We start from the raw sequence: 19931 nt of genomic DNA on the forward strand, positions 1-19931 counted from the left end.
TTTTTAGAGGAGGTTAAGATGTAAGAGCCATTTTGATTATGGGAAGAAAGCACTTTGAATTGTAATGATCAGGAATGGAGAAGGAGGCTATTAAAGAACTGGAGAAAAGGCCGGGAATAACAGAGCTGTCACATGTACTAGGGAAATCTCTCAGACCAACGGCAGCCTCAAAATTGGAACAGGTGCACTTACATACTGACATTAGGGCACATATGTGTGAAATCAAGATCATCCTGGAAATTCTGGTATATACTGCTATGCCAATACATAGTTTTGGTAATAATCAATAGCCTGAGAGAGTCTCCCCATAGTTTTTTCATGCAAATGGGTAGTAACAGATATTAGTAAATTAGCCTCTATTATTAATCTCCATTATTATTCTACGCTGGGAAGTCAAGAATGTGGCAGGCATCGAGGCCTCACTGGCATTGCACACATCACAATATGAAGGTAGCTGCCTAAAGCAACTTTCCATTTAAGTCAGCTTAATTTAAACAAGGACTCCCATAATTGAATCTACTTTATTTTTAAAAAAAATTTTTTTTCAACGTTTTTATTTATTTTTGGGACAGAGAGAGACAGAGCATGAACGGGGGAGGGGCAGAGAGAGAGGGAGACACAGAATCAGAAACAGGCTCCAGGCTCCGAGCCATCCGCCCAGAGCCTGACGCGGGGCTCGAACTCACGGACCGCGAGATCGTGACCTGGCTGAAGTCGGACGCTTAACCGACTGCGCCACCCAGGCGCCCCAATTGAATCTACTTTAAAGGAAGAGTCTAAAAAACAGGAAAAAAAAAAATCACTCAGTAGTGCTTACCATAATTCACTGAATGAATGAATGAACATTGTAAGCTTAGGCATAGGGGTAACATTTAACTTTAATAATATAGCATTTACATTATTCTCTCCAAAGTCCATATGGAGCTTTTGCCAATTTTTTATGCGCAACGTATCAAAAGTACTTCAAAAAAAAATTGGGCAGGACTAAAATCAAGACTAAGTAGCCAAATTCAAAGTAAAATTAGATTGATAATGTCCATATAAAATTTAATTCACAAGTAATGAAAAAGTCTAGTCTCTGAAAATAACTTTGTTGCTTTGCTCTGAACATTTAAATAACACACTTCCGGGGTGCCTAGAAGGCTCAGCTGGTTGAACAACCACCTCTTGATTTTGGGTCAGGTCATGATCCCAGGGTCATGGGATGAGCCCTACATAGTGCTCCATGCTGAGCACGGAGCCTGCTTGGGATTCTCTGTCCCTCTGCCCCTCTCCCCTGCTCTCTATTAGAAGTGCTTTTTCTTGCTCTCTTTAAAGAAAAAAAATGAGTGAATAAAAAACTAAACTAAGCTAAACTGAAATAACTTAGGTCTCTATCCTAACTTCTATATTTAAAAACGAATCACTTCCAATAAAGGAAATCATGAGCTTTTAAATAAAGGTAACTATTAGGTCCTCTAAAATTTGGGAGGAAATTTCACAGTACTCAGATTAATGCATTTAACTTCAACAGTTCTTTTACTTCTACTTAACTCATGAGTCAATCAAGAGTCACCCCTAATTAAGACTTATAGTTCCCTGATGGCAGTGTGAATTTAACACAGGTCTCAAATAAACCACTCAAGATTTCATGTTCTGATTATATCTCAAGTACGAATAGTCTAAATTTAATTCTTTATAAACCAAGAAAAAAAATTAAGTAAATTAATGGTTAGGATAATACCTTTTTGCCTGAGTTCCCAAGTAGCATTGAGCCATTAAGAGTTTTTTCCCCCGAAGTTTAGTATTACATCGGAGTTAATGCTTCAGACTTCAACATGGTTTATTAGGTGTTTTAAAAATATTTTGGTGGTAACATTAAAAAGTTAAAGCTCATTTCTAATTACTATGAATTAATAGTGATACTTTTTTGGAAATGCTAAGATACTACAGATTGGTACCTTGTTACATATTTTGCTCAAAAATAATGATGAACTGGCTATAAAATTTTTAAGCTGTTTAAAATAAATTTTCTAGGTGTTCTACAGGCGAAAGGATGAGGTGACACTGTATATAAATTATGGTATCTTCCCTGTTTCCCCCCAGATTCCTGCAATTGTCTTCAGCTAGCCCGGGAAACTGATTTCATAAACAATTTTACTATCACAACTCAACAATTACTGAATAGCCCCTGTACAGAGTTTATTAGATCTCAAGAAAGGTTACAAAGACAACAGTAATCATGGTTTTCAATTCTCAAGAGCTTATAATTAGGAAAGTAAAAAAATGGGAGAACCACAAATACACGTATTTAAGCACAGATAGTGAGTATATAATTTTTATAAGGAATCAGTTCTTAAAACTCAGCGCTAAGGATTCAAAAGGAAGAAAGAAGATGAGATGTTTATAACATAGAAAGAACCAAGTGGAATTATACTATAAAGTTTTATGAAAAGGTGTGAATTAGATGTTCTCCCCTCTGGATTGCTCGGAATATCTTAAAAGGCCAACATTTTAATTCTTTTATTTTAACCATCTACTTTTTTTTTTTTTTGATATTGGATATTGGTGACTAGAATGAAGCCAGTTCTTTTTGATCATTTAAACTGCATAAAGTAATTCAGTCTGTATTAGAAATAGCTCTGAGGATACTACTATATACTATATACTACTATATATATATATACTATATACTTTTTCGTTTTTGTTTTCCTTTCTTAAATACAGTCTTAACTCAGGCAGTTCAGCTACAAATCAGAAACAGACAGCAATGAGAATCGAGGTCAGAAGTTTTCAAGTCCTTTCTGAAAAATCACATAATTAATACACTGATAGCTAGTGATGCCATTAAAAATGCCAAAATGTAATTAAACTCAGAATCTTTATCACTTCGAAATCCTCAATCCAGGTTTTCCAGATCAGTGCTGGTTTACATGTATATAGTAATTCTAAAATAAACAGAGTATTTCTACAATTTACAGCAAGTCAAAGTAACTGCATCACAACCTTCTTAATTATAATATTGTTAGATCCCATTTGATTCTACTAAAAATAAGTTAACAGCAAGCATGACTCTAAAATATTTTTCTTTCATGGACCACTTATGCCCCATTTAAAAATTTTTATCAAGCATCTGTGATAATTACTGTTTAATACAGAGATGAAGAGAATATATAAAAAGATAATGGCTACTTAGGTGCTATGGGCCACGAAATACTATTAGAGGAGCCAAGTCTTCCTAGTTTCCACATTCCTGAGATGAGAATTGCTCATACTATGTATTTATCCTGAAGATACTAGCTACTGAAGGAACTCTAGTGACCAAGGAAAACTACTATCTTTAAATTAATTCAATAAATTTTCTAATTGATGATGAAGTTTATACAGGAAAAATAATGTATCATAAAAATATTTTAACTATCTTAATAACAACTAAAAAAAAAAGGAAGTATTACCTCCTCTACCCCATTGCAGAGAGAAAGCATGGTATCACATTGTCATTGCATAAATATTGACTTGATCAAAATTAAGAACTTTTGTCTTCAAAAATCAGTTAAGAGAATACCAAGTGAGAGAATGGTGGAAAATATTTCCAAATCACCTATCTGACAAAAGACTTGTAAAACTGTCTTATGCCACTCAGGCTGCTATAACAACTTACCATGTTTATTAAGTGGTTTAAAGAACATTTCTTTCACACAGTTCTAGGCTGTGTGAGATTTTAGTTCTTGGTGAAGGCTCTCTTCCTAGTTTGCAGATGACTATCTTTTATCCTCACATACCAGAGAGCAGAGAAAGAAATAGGCTCTCCTCTTATCTCCTCCTATGAGGCACTAATCCCATCATGAGGGTTCTCATTACCTAAAACCTCCCCAAGGCTGCACCTCCAAATACCATCACACTGGGGGTTAGGGTTTCAACATATGAATTTTAGGGGGACAAAAACATGCAGTCCGTAATACAAAATATAGAAACAACTCTCAAAATTCAACAATAAGAAAATGATCCAATAAAAAAATGAGCAAATATTTGAAGAGAGATTTCACCAAAGAAGCTAAATGGATGACAAGTCAGCAATTAAAAAAAAAAAAAGTTCCACATATGAGTAACTAGGGAGAAAATACAAATTAAAATCATAATGAAATACACCACACACCTGTTAGAACATCTAACATTTTTAAAGTCTGATCATAACATATGGTGGTGAGGGTATGGAGGAACTCATACAATTTGTGGGTATACAACTCATACCATTTGTGGGAACACAAATGGTAAAACTACTCAGGATGACAATTTGGCATTTTCTTAAATTATACTTTTTAAGCTACAATTACCACATGACCCATCTGTTCCACACCTAGATGTTTACTCAAGAGAAATGAGAACATGTATTTACACAAAGACTTATACGTAAGTATTCATAGCAGCATTCCTTATAATAGTCAAAAAATGGAAACAATGCAAATGCCCATCAATAGGTAAATGTAAATAAAATGTAGTATGCCTACAAGGTATACCTGTTTAAAAGGAATAAACTACTGATCAACACAAGAAGGAACCAGAAATCAAAATCATTGTGGGGAGTGAAAGAAGTGACACCAAACAAACAAACATACCATATGATTCTATTACATAAAATTCAAGAACATGTAAATTAATACATAGAGACAGAAAGTAGATGAGTGGTTGGGTCCTGGGGGAGGTGGAAAGGCAACAGGGGAATGAAAAGAGGGAAAGATTATAAAGGGGCATCAGGAAACTTTTGAAAATGATGGATAAATCCATTTTCTTGATTGTGGTGATGTTTTCCCAGTCTGTGTATATGTATGCATATTTGTGTACTGTGTTTATGTATTATATGTAAAATGTATCAAACTCACACTCTAAATATATGCAGTCTGTTTTATACCAATTATAAAGCTAATAAATTTTAATAAAGTTCTTTTGAAAAAAGGGAAAAAAGAAGGGTGCCTGGGTGGCTCAGTCAGTTAAGCCTCTGACTTCAGCTCAGGTCATGATCTCGCGATTCGTAAGTTCGAGCCCTGCATGGGGCTCTGTGCTGACAGCTCAGAGCCTGGAACTTGCTTAGGATTCTGAGTCTCCCTTTCTCTGCCTCTCCCCTGCTCACAGTCTGTCTCTACCTCAGAAATAAATAAACATTAAAAAAAATGTTTTTTTAATAAATAAATAAGGGAAAAAATATGTCATCATAGGCTTTGTCTATTTGTCACTAAAATATAAGCTCCATAAAGGCAATAATTGTTTCATCTGTCTTATTAACTAGTATTCCCAGTACTGGCACATAAGTAGTACTCAAGAAATACTGGTTTGATAAATGAGTGACAGAGAAAAAATAAAATAGAACTATGAATCAAAACATATAGACACCATACTTTTTAATTTCACTTTAAGCCTACTAAATTTATAATAAAAGTATGATAATTTCCAAAAGAAAAATATGCTGAATTTTCATGAATCAGGTACTATTAGTTTTATTCTTCTTCTGAAATAATTTCACTGCTTGATCTCTTTAATATTTTTACACTTGATCTTAGCCAAAAGGCTGAGAAGCAATATCTCTTTAATATTTTTATTAAGAATTACAGTTTCCTTCTTTGGGGCGCCTGGGTGGCTCAGTCAATTAAGTGGCCAACTTCAGCTCAGGTCATGATCTCGTGGCTCATGAGTTCGAGCCCTGCATTAGGCTCTGTGCTGACAGCTCAGAGCCTGGAGCCTGCTTCAGATTCTGTGTGTCCCTCTCTCTCTCTGCCCCTCCCCTACTCCTGCTCTGTCTCTCCCTCTCTCTCAAAATTAAATAAACATTAAAAAATTAAAAAAAAAAGAATTACAGTTTCTTTTTTAATAACAGCAAACACATAGTACTTACTATGTGTCAGGCATGTTCTAAGGTTCTATGGTCTAAGGATGCAGCATATGGTAATTTACTAATCCCCATAAAATCTTAAAAGTAGGTTTATCTTTTTCTCATTTATAAGAGTGATTAGTAAGAGTTTTTAGTAAAAATATCAATCCTTTATACTTCAAATGTTGCACCTATATTTCCTTTGAATATATTATTTCAATATGATTAGTTTATGTCATTATTTCATCTGAGCTTTGTTGATCACAAAACTTTGTCCCTTCACAGATGAGAACACGGCCCTACTTGTCTCAATAATTGCCACTATCTATTAACTGGAGGCAATATGCAAGATGTAAACATTTTGCTACTCAAGGGCAAAACAATGCTAGGAAATACTCAGTATTCATTTACTTGAAGCAGTCCACTCCATCGTATAGTTTTCTCTAATTTGGATGAAAAATGTTAATTCTTCTGTCATCTTTCTCCCTTCCTTCTCCCTGACTCCAAAGCCTATAGCTATTGGTAGCATCTGAATATATGTTAAAATATTGAGATCCCGGGAGAAAATCAGACCATCGATGACAATTAACAAAAGCAGCTTATTAAAAAATATTATTGCAAAATGGCAGTTATGTATCAGAAAGATGAGTTTTGAAAGGAAGTAATGAAAATGTCTAAAACTATACAGTAGTAGTAGGTGGACAGGTTCAAAAAAGCCTTAAATGAAATGTGGCATGATTGGTAGCAATTAAGATACCTGGAGGACATATCCAACTCTAGAACTTGCTAACAAGTAGGACCACCATGTTTCTAAAACCACAGTTTGATAACATTTGCTCTAGTCAGAACAACTTTTCATTTTTATCCCATTTTATAATATAAATCAATGGAAATATAAGATTCATCTTCCTAAACTTTTTGTACCCAAATTTAGATATCAAGAAGCAATGTATATATACTACTCATCCTGGAATTAAAAAAGTTTCATATCTACTTATAAAATGTTTAAATGGTCATAATTTTGTTCAATAAGCACACAAAAGAATGAGAGTTGCAGGAAAAAAATGGCTTTTTTGACACTTGAAAAGATGATAAAACTCACTAATAATGAGAGTGCAAAATTATAATTTTACATACACACACATTTTTTTACCTATCAGATCACCAATACTCAAGTGGAATACATATGCTGTTGGTAAGGATGTGGAGAAACAGGCACTTTCAAGCATTACTGATTGGAGTACAAAATAGTATAATATTTATAGAGGATAATTTGACAGTATCTACCAAAAGTATAAACACATTTACTATTTGATACAGCAAGACCAATTCTAAAAAATCTATACTGAAGATTAGACTTGGGTAGATACAAATATCATATATATAAAGCTATTCATTGTAGCATTATTGGTTTATTAAAATATTTTGACACTACAAACTGTGTAATATATGCAAATTAGAATCTTCTGTAGACATAAAAAAGAATGAGAATGCTCTGCATCCCAATAAAAAAGATCTTCAGTATATCTTAGGAGGAATGGCAAAATATTTAACAGTACATACAGCTACCTTTTATAAAAGAAAAAAAAATGTGTGCATGTATGTTTCCCTGTCTATGCTTAAACAAACCTTATTAAGTCAAACAAGAAATGTATAAAAGTGATTTTCTGTAGGAGGTGTAGGGTAAACAGGAATGGGAATGGGAGGGAGACTTTAGAAAATACCCTTTTACATTTTTTTGTATGCATTATGTACTCAAAAAATAAATAGGAACACTCTTTCCTACCAACACTCTGCCATGAGCATTTATAAAAATTTACTAAAGAATGTGATATATCATAGTGAATTATTGGGGGGAAAATCTTAATTTCCCAAGACAGTAAATTCTGCTGAAGTATTACCAAAACTGGTTTGACTGATTAACAATATTCCAGGTTAGTAATTCAGGTTTCAACAGATCTCTATTTTCTTATGCTAAAAGGTCACTGACAGAGGGGAGAAAAAGCACTGCAGAAAAATTAGAAACTACAGAAAAATATAACATACGACATAATATTCATGGAGAAGTCTACTACATAATCATTGCTAATATTTTAGAATATTGCTATAGAGTCTCTTGTTCCTCTGTTATTTTTCATACATGCTATATTGATATCTGGTACACTGATATTAGATATACTGACATTAAATATACTGGAACATAATTATGTCTCTGGGATAGGGTTATTCTAGAATTTGTAACACAAACATGGTCACAGACTGAGAAGAATATAAAGAGGTGTTTGATTCTTCCATTTATTCATTCAAAAAAGATTTTGTTCAGTAACTACAATGTGCCAAGCAAGGTGTTACGCTCTGGGACTATAGTACTAAGCAAGGGAGACATGATCCCTGCCTTTATATTGCTTAAGGTCTACAGTAGAGGTCCTCAAATTTGGGGCCTCAGGATCCCTCTATACTTTAAAATTTTGAGAACCCAAAGTACTTTCATTTACATGGGTAAGAGCTAACTATATTTATCATCTTAAACATTAAAACTATGAAATTAAAAAAAAAATTTTAATGTTTACTTATGTTTGAGAGAGAAAGAGAGAGAGAGACAAAGAATGCATGGGAGGGGCAGAAAGAGAGGGAGACACAGAGCCCAAAGCAGGCTCCAGGCTCCGAGCTGTCAGCACAGAGCCTGACACGGAGCTCGAACTCACGAACTGTGAGATCATGACCTGAGCTGAAGTCGGCTGCTTAACCCACTGAGCCACCCAGGTGCCCCAAACTATGAAATTTAAAAAAAAAAATTTTTTTTATTAACATTTATTTATTTTTGAGACAGAGAGAGACACAGCATGAACGGGGGAGACAGAATCTGAAACAGGCTCTAGGCTCTGAGCTGTCACCACAGAGCCCGACGCGGGGCTCGAACTCACGGACTGCGAGATCATGACCTGAGCCGAATTTGGACGCTCAACCGACTGAGCCACCCAGGGGTCCCCCAAACTATGAAATTTTTAAAAATATTTAATTCATTTAAACAGAATAATAGTGTGATACAAGTAGCATCTTTTACGTGAGCAAATAACCATGTTTTCCAGAACAAAGATAAGCAAGAAGAGTGGCATTTTATTATACTTTTTTACATTTTGCAAATCTTTTTCATATCTGAGTCAAAAGAAGAAAGCTTGATTTTCATATCTGCTATAGCATTTAATCTGTTCCAATAGGTTGTTTGGTTGAAATGCATGAAGAAAAAATGGCCTCACACAGATACACTGCTAGAAAGGGGAGACACACTTCAATACTTCTTTAAGATAATTGAGAAAATTCTCCTTTGATACTATACCAAAACTCAACAACTGGAAGTTTCTTAAGGTTAGTTGCTAGTTGCTATCTGAAACTTTTCATACTCTCCTATATGAAAATCCATACGTTTATCTTATACTTTGGATATTTTATGCATGCATGATTATAACAGCATACATTGGTCATTTGGAAACTATTAGTTCACTAAGTTACACAGATATTCCAAACATTGGTACTTTTCACTATTCAGTATAAAAACAACATTCATTAATTTCCCCACTAATATCAATCCCATGGTTACAGATATAAGTTTTATAAAAATTATAATTTTTACTTGGAACCTCAAATTTTTCATTGGCAACAAATACTGTGAGTTGTTTGCCTTGAGCGACAGGTTCAGTTCATTGATTTGTGAGAAAATATCTGCAAAATTACTCAAGCCTAAATGACCATGGTTTGTTAGCCATTCTTTTAAGTCAAAATGGTGTTCCACAATAAAGGCAGCTAAGTTCAGCCTAAAATTCAGTTACACAAGTACTTATGCATATATACCATTTAATAACACAGAATATTAAGACACATACACACATATTTATATGTGTATATAAGACGAATTTCTTAAATCATGAAAATTGATCTGTGTATTCCAAAACCTGAAAAACTGTTCATAAAACATTTTCAAGGTTGCTAAAATTAAAAATTTACCAAAGTAATCTGACAGATGGTTAGTTCTGCAAATGTGGCTATCAAGGGGTAAAAGAAAATCTCATGATATTTCAAGAGATTAAAAGCTTTCAATAATATGTCAGCATTGTGAAAATAACTTCAAGAGCCACATTCCCTATAATATTCTTGCTTGAATGAAATCCTGTTATGATCCTCAGTAAAGTCAAGTAATAGTATCTATTTCACACAATCTACTAGACCTAACTTTCCAAGAATAAATGTTATTTTAGGCTGAACCACAGAGCATTCTAAAAGATTTACATTTACATCTAGATTTTTTCCATGTCAGAAATCAAACTGTATTAGTTACATATTTCTTCCTGAAAATGATCCCTTGATCATTTTCGTTGGTTTGGGAAATATTTTTTCACATCAGAGTATACAACTCTCCCAAAACAAGGCTAAAATACAGCATTATTCATAGAACACTAAGTGTTGTCCAAAATTCTTTAATACAAAGAAATTTTATATCAGTGTTCAGTGTTTCATGCTGGATTTGAAGCTGAATGAGATAAAGGAGCCCCCTACAACTATAAACAACACTGGCCACTCTGAAAAATACTGGTCTATAATAGAGTGGGAAAGCAATTTCTAGACCACTATGTATTCTATGATCACATTTGTGTTTAAAAAAAAAAAGGCAAAACAAACCTAGCTATAGATGTAAATATGGATGATACACCCATGAAAATAAATTCATGGAAAAAAGTCTGGGAGAATATTTAAATTTGTAACAATGGTGATAGCTGGAGAAGGAAATTATATACTTTAAAAAAGAACTTTCACAGCTGACTATAAATTTCTGTAGTATTTGTTTTTGTTGTTCTAAGAACATACTTATGGATTACCTATATAATGTTCATAAAACATAATGAAAAGGTAAAATATACTTTAAAGCCATTAATTAATATTTCTTTCCCAAATGAAGACTCAACTTCTGCAGGATTATTACCTAATACATGACAAGCTGGGGATATTTCTCAATTACTCCTTGCTTCAGGTAAGATATTCTTTCTTATTTCCCTCATACTTATGCATGCCTCCATGCATCTTCTCTGCAGTAATGGTTCCCACCCAAGGACACTGCCTCTTCACAATACCAGGCCTCATTCTCCTAACATACATTGAAAGGAAACCTTCCCCAGGATGAGTGTTGGTACTATTACCACAAAAGCAACACAAGGTGTACAAATGTGGGTACTGAGGAGGTGTCTCTTTCTGTGGTTTCCCAAGAGTAGAACACTGATGGGTAGAATAAATGAGACTGTCTTCCTTAAAGCCATGGAGGCATTCGGGAGCCTGGCCTAGGTGACTAGGTCACTAGGCCTGTTTGGGAAGGCTGAGGGCTAATGACTTCAAGCAGGAATTACCTCATCACTTTAAAGCAGACAAGACACCCAGAGAAGTGGAACATTCCCAAGGCATTTAGTATTGCAACATGCTATCACTGTATGAAACTGATCAGATAGTAATTACACACTTACAGATTTCTTGGTAACCAGGACACGGCTCTGTGTATTTTACATTTTGATATCACAGCATTAATTAAAACACAAACAGCCACATAATTAACATATAGACATTATAATGCGTGAATCATAACAAGTTATCTGATGGATAATGATTTTAGCCTAAATTATTTTTTTTTAAAGATTTTTGTTTTGTTTTGTTCTTGAGAGAGAGCGCATGCGCATGAGTGGGGTAAGGGCAGAGAGAGAGGGAGAGAGAATCTTTTAAGCAGGCTCCACACTTAGCTCAGAGCTCGATGCAGGGCTCAGTCTCATGACTGTGAGATCATGACCTACGCCCAAATCAAGAGTCAGATGCTTAATGACTGAGCCACTCAGGTGCCCCAGCCTAAATTATTCTTAAAAGCTTTATAGAATTGGGGAGTTATTTCATCTCCAATTCAAGTTTTAACTCTCTTAAGCAAAATTACAGCAACTAGTTCACCCTCGGCAATAGTTTGTAGAATCAGTTTTATAGCTAGAAGATGGAAACAAACAGTCACATTTTTTACCTGCTCAATTTCACAGATGAGGAAAAAGTCACAATGTTACCACATAGTCTCTGACTCCCAAAGTCCAATGTTTGTTATTCATTGCAGGTGCTTTCCCTTCAATCTTCTTTCTAAACTTCCTGTTACTTTTCCACTATAACTTCATTTCCACCTAGGTTTATGCTTTTGAGTATGCAATTTACTACAAATCAAATTATTCTAATCACCAAGTGAGTAATTTCATCACCTGCTTCATAACTTCTACCTCAAAAAGCCAGGAAGCATTCCCTAATTCCAAGGACACTAAAAACTATAGTTTCTAGCACTGTCAACTCAAATCATCCAAGAAAAATCTTCCTTTTGTGTTTATTTGGAAACAACTACAGATATAAAAGTCATATTTTTTAAACTAAAACCTGGGACCCATGATGACCTAAACCCAATATTTTTTTCCAATTTATAAGCTTTTGTAAATATTTAATTTGAAGATATTAAATAATAACAACTTATATAATCAACTGGTTTTATAGACAAGAATTAAATTATGCATAGTTAGCGTTGTCCTAGAAAATTACTAACCATGTTCTTAAAAAATTCCCAAAACTTAATCTGGAAATCTTTTGGTTAATTACTAGGTTTGTGAAGGGAAGAAGACAGCTGCCTTTCTGTAGCAGTTAGCAAGAGCTCTAGCTAAATATTTTGTTGACATTTCACAGTACTTGTCAAGTTCATTTCTTTGCCAAAAGAGATGTGAGCTTACACTCTACATGGAAACAAGAGGTCTGGGAAGATAGCATGTCTTCACCCAAAGACCCCAAACTTGTGTGTGACAACAAACCTGGTGCCCACTGGCAATGAGTGCACATGCCAGGGAATGCTCCTCCCTGCCCCCATGCTCAGGCAGTAGACTGAACATGTGGTCAACTAAGACACAGAAGATAAGAACATCTTAGTACCTGTGCTGAACTGAGCACAGAGAGCTGAGAACATCTTAACAGATACATTTCCTTGGAATTTTTCCACCAAATTAAATTAATTGGTGGGCAAATAATTTGCTTTATTCCAGCTGAAGACAGAAACATATTTTAGGGGAAAAATATTATAGAATGTTTCCACAGGGAATAAAACCCCAATATAGGGTCAGGGCCCCAATCGGTTACTTGGATGCTAGATGGAAAAAAACAAAACCAGAACAACTAACACTAAGAATAAAAATATTCAAATACCCGATGATTTCAACTTTCCCAAGGACAGCCTATTTATCTACATAGAGAAAATGAGATAGACGCATTTAATTGATACTTTCACATGAATTATTGTAAACTGATCCCAAAAGAAAATTTAAAATGATCATAAACGTAATGTGGGGACCAATATTCATATCCAGAACTTTAAACTGGAATATAAACCTTTTGTTGCTAAATAAAGGAACGCTAAAATTTAGATTTTGAGTATACTGAAACAAAAATGAAATACATACTCCAAGGATTAAAAGCTCTTCATCATATCCTAGCAAAGACATTCGATTTTTCTTTTATTTTATATAAAGATGCATACTTTACAATGAATATGCATGTCAATAAACTATTAACAATAAATCTTTGGGCATAAGCTTTTAGTAAAAATCTGTACTCCTAATAAAGTGTTGATTTGTCTTATCTACACTGGCTATACCATCGTTTCTTAACAATCGCTTCTTAGGCAAAATTTGATGCTTTAAATGTTGCAGAGAAATGATTATGTATTGCTATGCTACATTTAACGTATAATGACTAAATAATATCAAATAATATACATTGCTTAGTGTTTTTTATTTCATTTTATTTTAAGTGTAATCAGGAACACATACCTGATATAGAAGGTCTTTTTGAGGCAAAGGGGGAGATCGTTCTTCATACATAGGAGGTGGTTTATGTGTGGGTGGAAGGTCGATCCTGCATTAAAAATGTTAAAACATGTGATTGCAACATTTAGCAAAAACAAAACAAACAAACAAATAAAAACAAGGGAGGGGAGGAGGCTATCAAGGTTCTTTTAATTTTTGAGGATATTTTCCTCACACTAATATTTATATTAGTGTATATGCTTAATTCAGTTGTTATATTTTATCATACAGGGAGGAAAAAACCAGGTTTTAAAGGTTCCAATGTTTAAAACTCATCTAATTGATTCATTTGAAGAAGGAAACTCAAATGGAAGCATTTTTTGAAAATTATTACTAAGCAAGTGACCTAATCCATGACCAATTTACTTAAGTATTGCATGTTTTTCCATCTCACTATATTATTATATTACTACACCTACCATCGTATTAAACATAGTCAAACATGTGCAATGGAAGGCAAAATGTCATAAAATTAAAAAAAATTATATCTTAAAATGATAATGAAAACACTTTTACATTTTTGAAATACTTTCAAAACTAATTTTTTAAGTGTGTGTCTGTTGGTTGGTTTATTTTAGAGAGAAAGAGAGAGAGTAAGGGAGGGGCAGAGAGAATCCCAGGCAGGCTCCACACGGTCAGTGCAGAGCCCAATGAGGGGCTCGAACCCACAAACTGTGAGATCACAATCACAGCTGAAATCAAAAGTTGGTCACTTAACTGACTGAGCCACCAAGGTTCCCCATCAAAACTAATTTTCAAAAGCCATGGTCACTCTTAGAATATTCATCATGTAAATTAGGATTCTGAATCTAAAGACCATTATAAATCTTGTCACCTGAAATAAACCAAGGTGCCATTACATCCTTAGGGAATGTATTTTTGCCAAAATAACCCATTTTTAAAAACCTGTATTTTCATGTATTTAAGCATTGTTGTCACAATACAAATAGAATATATATTGTGGCTCTCTGCATTTTAGGAAATAATTTTTTTATCTATTCTCATACTTTTGAAGTTCACAGATAACTAATTTACAGTAATTATGATTATTAAATCAAACAAAAATGTTACCTAGAGTAAAAAATAAAGAGAATGAAATCCATAGAGGCCAAAGTAATTACAAATGCTCTGTGGTCTAATAGCTTCTCAATGTGGACATGAAATAACATTTTAAATGAATAGAATTCAACCAACAAATAAAGATTATGTTTTGAAATTACACAAAAGCCTGAGATAATTTGGGAGCTAAAATAAAGTTAACCAAATGCTAGTTACTCTTGAAATATTAAAGAACTATAAAAGTTATTGGAACTATAAATTATTATAACTATGAACATTAAAGAACCAGTGATATAGGTGTGCACTAAAAAGGTACTTTACAGTCCTTTAAAAGTAATTATTTCTTTTCATGTCATGAAAATCACAGCAAAGTCATAGCTCCAAGGAACCATCAATCATTTGGGTGAGAAAACTGAGGCTCATGGAGGTGATGTGACTTGTCCTTGATCATACCACTACTTTAATCATGACAGAGCTGAGACTAACACTCAGATGTCTTTAATCCAAGAAGATCTATGCTATAACTGTGCCAGATTAGAAAGGCGCACACACACACACACACACACACACACACACACACACACACACAGCATTTATGAAGACAGAAGAAATATATTCTTTGAGAGACAGACTTATTTCCTAATATAAAAATATTAATAACCACATAATACTACCATTTATATAAAACATCATGATTAATAAACAACATTATTATATTCTACTCATCACAACTATAGGTAAGTAGGAAAAATATGAAAATATTATTCACATTCCATAGATGAAGCAACAAAGCTGTTGATGGAATTAAATGAATTGGGACATTTGTCTTTTGATTCTACAGCAAAGTGTAATATCTGCTTTATAATTCTATCTCAATGATTGGCCCAAAACATTGCTTACTCTTTAAGTGAACAAACTGCACACTTTGTAATTCACCAAAACCAAAATTGTTTAAGAAAAAAAGGCTTTAAAACTCAATGTATTTGATAGCTCTTGGCGGCTGAAGGTTAAGATCTATCCATACATAAGACTGGCATATACAATCTGGAGATGCAATTAAACGTCTAAGATTTTTCTGAATCTCTCTTTCAAGCACAGTTCTTCAAAGACCTGCATTTTTAATTCAGAAGACAGGACAACATAATTTATCATTGTTATCATTTGGAATGATGTCTAATATATTTGTCTCCAACAGCCCCTTGACACTATACACCAAAATAGTACATTCTGATTAAACCATGGTCAGCTCACAAAGATCTAACAGTGTCTTTACTCTCATCCCTCAGACATTTTACATACGAGTAGCCGTAAAGATAGATACAAAGACTGACTCATACTGAATGTTGAACACAAGCAAAAAAGTTACCTACACTTTGTCAAGGTAGGATGGTCTCTTTTTTCGAGGAGTCAGCAGCACAGTCACAAAGATAGCAATGATGAAAAGGGCAAGGACGGCTCCAATTACGGCGCCAGCTACGGCTATGGAGGAGGTCTGCTTAAATGGAACATCTGTAAAGTAACAAAAATCAGGCTTTTCAAACAATTTTAAAAAGAGTTCTTGAATTTGCACACCCTAATTTCTATAATGTGCAAAGACTGATTGAAGTTTGTTAGAGGACCTCAAATTTGATTCAGTACGTTTTGTAGGATTATGCTAACACCCCCCTTCCTTATGTCACCTTAGCACTCCAGCTTTCCTTTTTTTCAAGTTATGAAAATAATATCCCCAGTCAGATAGCAACGAGTGAATCTATTTTCTATGGTCAAAGAATGTCTGGAGAAGAAACGATAGAGAAAAGGATGAAAGCAAAAGATAAAACATTTTTTCATTATTCTTTCAGTTAACCAACAATATATACATTTACCATTTTTTATTTGAGTAAAATATAAAAGAAGTTCTACTAAAGAAACTAAAACCTTCAAGGAGGGGCAAACCAAAGACACACACAAAAAATCCCAGATCTAATAAATATGGCAAAAAATGACACTGTATATAAGTTTTTAAATAGAGGTATTATAAAAACAGCACTTGTTGCAGATAATTTCCCTTAATTCATGAACATTTAATACAAAGTACACTTAAGACAGTGTCTCTACCACAAAATTAAATGGAAAATCTTCCCTATCCCCTGGATATAAACACACTACATAATTTCTAAATGCCAGTTTCTCTTTCCCAGTCTGCACCATAAATTTTATAAAAAAGGATTTTAAAAACATATTTAGTAATTATCATGTCATACAATACTGAAAAATTAAGTCACCCTATTTTATGAACATCCAAATAAGGGAATGTACTAAAACTATTGCAACTATATATTTTCAAATGTAAGTACTATGGATATGACAAAACAATCCTTATGTGCATTATTTTGACAATTTCAGCAACATTTTGAGTAATTACAAAGTACCTTCAATATATACAATTTTGTCTTATCTTTCTAACCAGTAAGAAAGATGTTTAAGATAAACTTCTATATTGCAGTTCTAAAGTTAAATATTCTGCCCAAGGTCATTCCATCAACTTGTAGTAGAGAACAGAAAGTGAAATAAAGCTAGCTGGGTTAGGCTAGAAGCCCTCATTATGCCCTTGTTGGGAGAAAACGTTTTTATACAACTGCACATCTAATGTAGACTCTCCTTTCGGGTCCCCTATGAAGAACTCTTAGCTTTCACTTAAATAGGCGTTCACATAGAGTTCTAAATAATTGCAATTACCATTGGGACCAGACATGGCAAGTTTAGAAGACATTAAGGCAGTTATCAGTTTTGAAATATGTTTCACGGACTTACCATCATAGTATTTCCATATAAATACATATTTAGAAGTATTTTCCAACTCTGTATCTATTAAAATGTGAGTTGCATGTTGTTTTAGATTGCTAAAAAAATATATTTCCTTTCTTCCCAATTATAAAAATTTCTTTAGCAAACTAACAATTCTTTATTAATGAGTCATTTTATTAGTCTCATTCTAGACTAAAAACTTTACGTCAATGAGTAGCAAGTAACTCATTTCAATAACTTTCAAACTTTCAATTAGGATTTAAAAATAGTAAAATATACAATTATTTTAAACAATATAACCAGTTTAGTCATTCAGGATCTTACTCTCATTTGCTAATACACCCAGTTTATCTTCCTATTGTTGCTCATTTCTCTAATCCCTACTACCTCCATTTGAATACGTGCTACGTGAGAAAAAGTTTGAAATCCAAGCCAGTCAAATAATACTCTGCTCTTGTCAATGTTTAAAGATTTGGAATGACCTAGGAGTAATTTCTACTCTACACGATCACTTTTCCAACCATATACATTATAGCTTTGTATTCAGTCTTTAAAAGTCCAACTGAAATCTATTAAGATTACATACCCAAGGTTATGTGACCAAGGTCATATATATTTTCAGTGGCATAAATAAAAAATCCTTAAGTGTCAAATACGCTACCTATTCCACTAGTTTTCTAAAGGTTTTTCTTCAAAGGAAATCTTTCTTTTGCTGAGGGATCAAAAGCATCCCTATCAGTTTTGCCCAAGTGTACTGAATTCAAATTTGAGTGTTCTTATCTTGATGGTAAGACAAAGTTAATACCATATTTATAAAAATACTTTTAAATACTTCTGAAATTATTTTTGAAAAACTCAGGTTACTCTTTGAATGTAAGATTTTCAATGTACAGATCATTATACATTCATCAAACCTCACACCTCCAAGAAAACCTCTCATTTAATCTTAATAAAGGTATTAAATTTGGTAGTGTTTTGTAGTAAGATATAATAATCACAGACTTTTCACATCCTAAGGTAATTTCCAACTCTGTACTATTTTTAATATCCTTAAGTAATTCTCAAGTCCAAATAGACACTATTTTCTGAACATTTAAATTATGGTCTATTTATCCACTTCTGTCCCATTAGTCTTATAAATCCTAGCTCTGGGACTCTGAGTTGACTTTGTATAGACTATGATGACTCTTCCTTCTATCTTAAATTGGGCATATTTATTTCACCCAGTTCCATTCATTCTTTATTCATATTTTTCCTTTCTTTTTTGTACACCTCTTCTTAGTATCAAACCAGGCTAGTAAGTATTGAAAAGAGCAAATCAAAGAAAAACTACATATGAATCCGTTTACCAACTGGATATTCTACAGAAGCAAATTGATTATGTTAAATGCATAAATGGGATAGGTTTCATGTTTCCTTTTCTGATTCTTCTACTAACTGAGAAAAAACAAAGAAGAATATATTTACGATATTAACCGGTGATGAACACTAGTATGAAAAGCAAAGAGCAAGCTGAAATTTCTTGTATTCAAGTCAAAGAATTTTAATGAAAATTGAGAATTTAGCTACAACACTGCCTCCTCCACATCTCTGCCCACATAATCTACTCTATATTACAATCAAACTACAAGGAGGAAATAAGCAAATGTATAAAAATTTGGCATTTTTAAACATTCAGCTAATTTACTGAATGAATGACATGACATTACCATCACCTGAGGAGACAGACTACTAAATCTTAACTATCTGCTTACAATCAGCAGAAAACAAAAGTGCTTTCCCCAATACAACAAAAGCTTACTGCCCATAATAGATATCATGCATATGTCTTCTAGGGAAAATGTTCAAAAATCTAACACATCATACCAAAAGAAACTTAATACAGACATAAAAATTTTCATTATTTTTGAAAAAATATATACATATAACTACTAAACTGAATTTAAGTTTGTCTTTATTACTCTGATACATACGAATAAAAAAATATGTTGAAGCTACTCAAATATGCTTACCTAATTCACATCTGACAAGATTTGAAAAAAATAAATACTATTCTACACAGCAAAACATAGCAACTTGCTAAAAACCACTTCAAACGGGTGAGTATAGAAATCTACAGGCCCTTTTCACACACTCAAACACCAAGACCTAACAATTAATGGAAATATTTTCCTTTATTAACTATTTTCCTTTATTACCTTCACCAAAACTTCAGTGGTTCTACTACCTGATTCACACATTAATGTAATACCCTACAAATTTATCTTCTCAACTTTTATTTGCCCTTATAATACATATCACTGTATCACCAATTTTTCCCCATAAATATATCTCAC

General features: G+C 33.4%; 1 protein-coding gene across 1 annotated transcript in view; it reads right to left on the reverse strand.

Moving 5' to 3' along the window:
* The window catches only part of NECTIN3 (nectin cell adhesion molecule 3), a 126785-nt gene that overhangs the window by 36134 nt on the left and 70720 nt on the right, over positions 1–19931 (reverse strand). Inside the window, exons 6-7 of the mRNA XM_047099582.1 lie at positions 16179–16317; positions 13714–13798 (exon numbers count right to left, since the gene is read on the reverse strand). Coding sequence (XP_046955538.1) covers positions 13714–13798; positions 16179–16317 — 224 coding nt within the window. The remainder of the gene's footprint in view (positions 1–13713; positions 13799–16178; positions 16318–19931) is intronic.

The sequence above is a fragment of the Lynx rufus genome, unplaced genomic scaffold (assembly GCF_022079265.1).
Source record: "Lynx rufus isolate CCGP_SWC_20201006 ecotype Redwood Valley unplaced genomic scaffold, mLynRuf1.p SCAF_5, whole genome shotgun sequence".
NCBI lineage: Eukaryota > Metazoa > Chordata > Mammalia > Carnivora > Felidae > Lynx > Lynx rufus.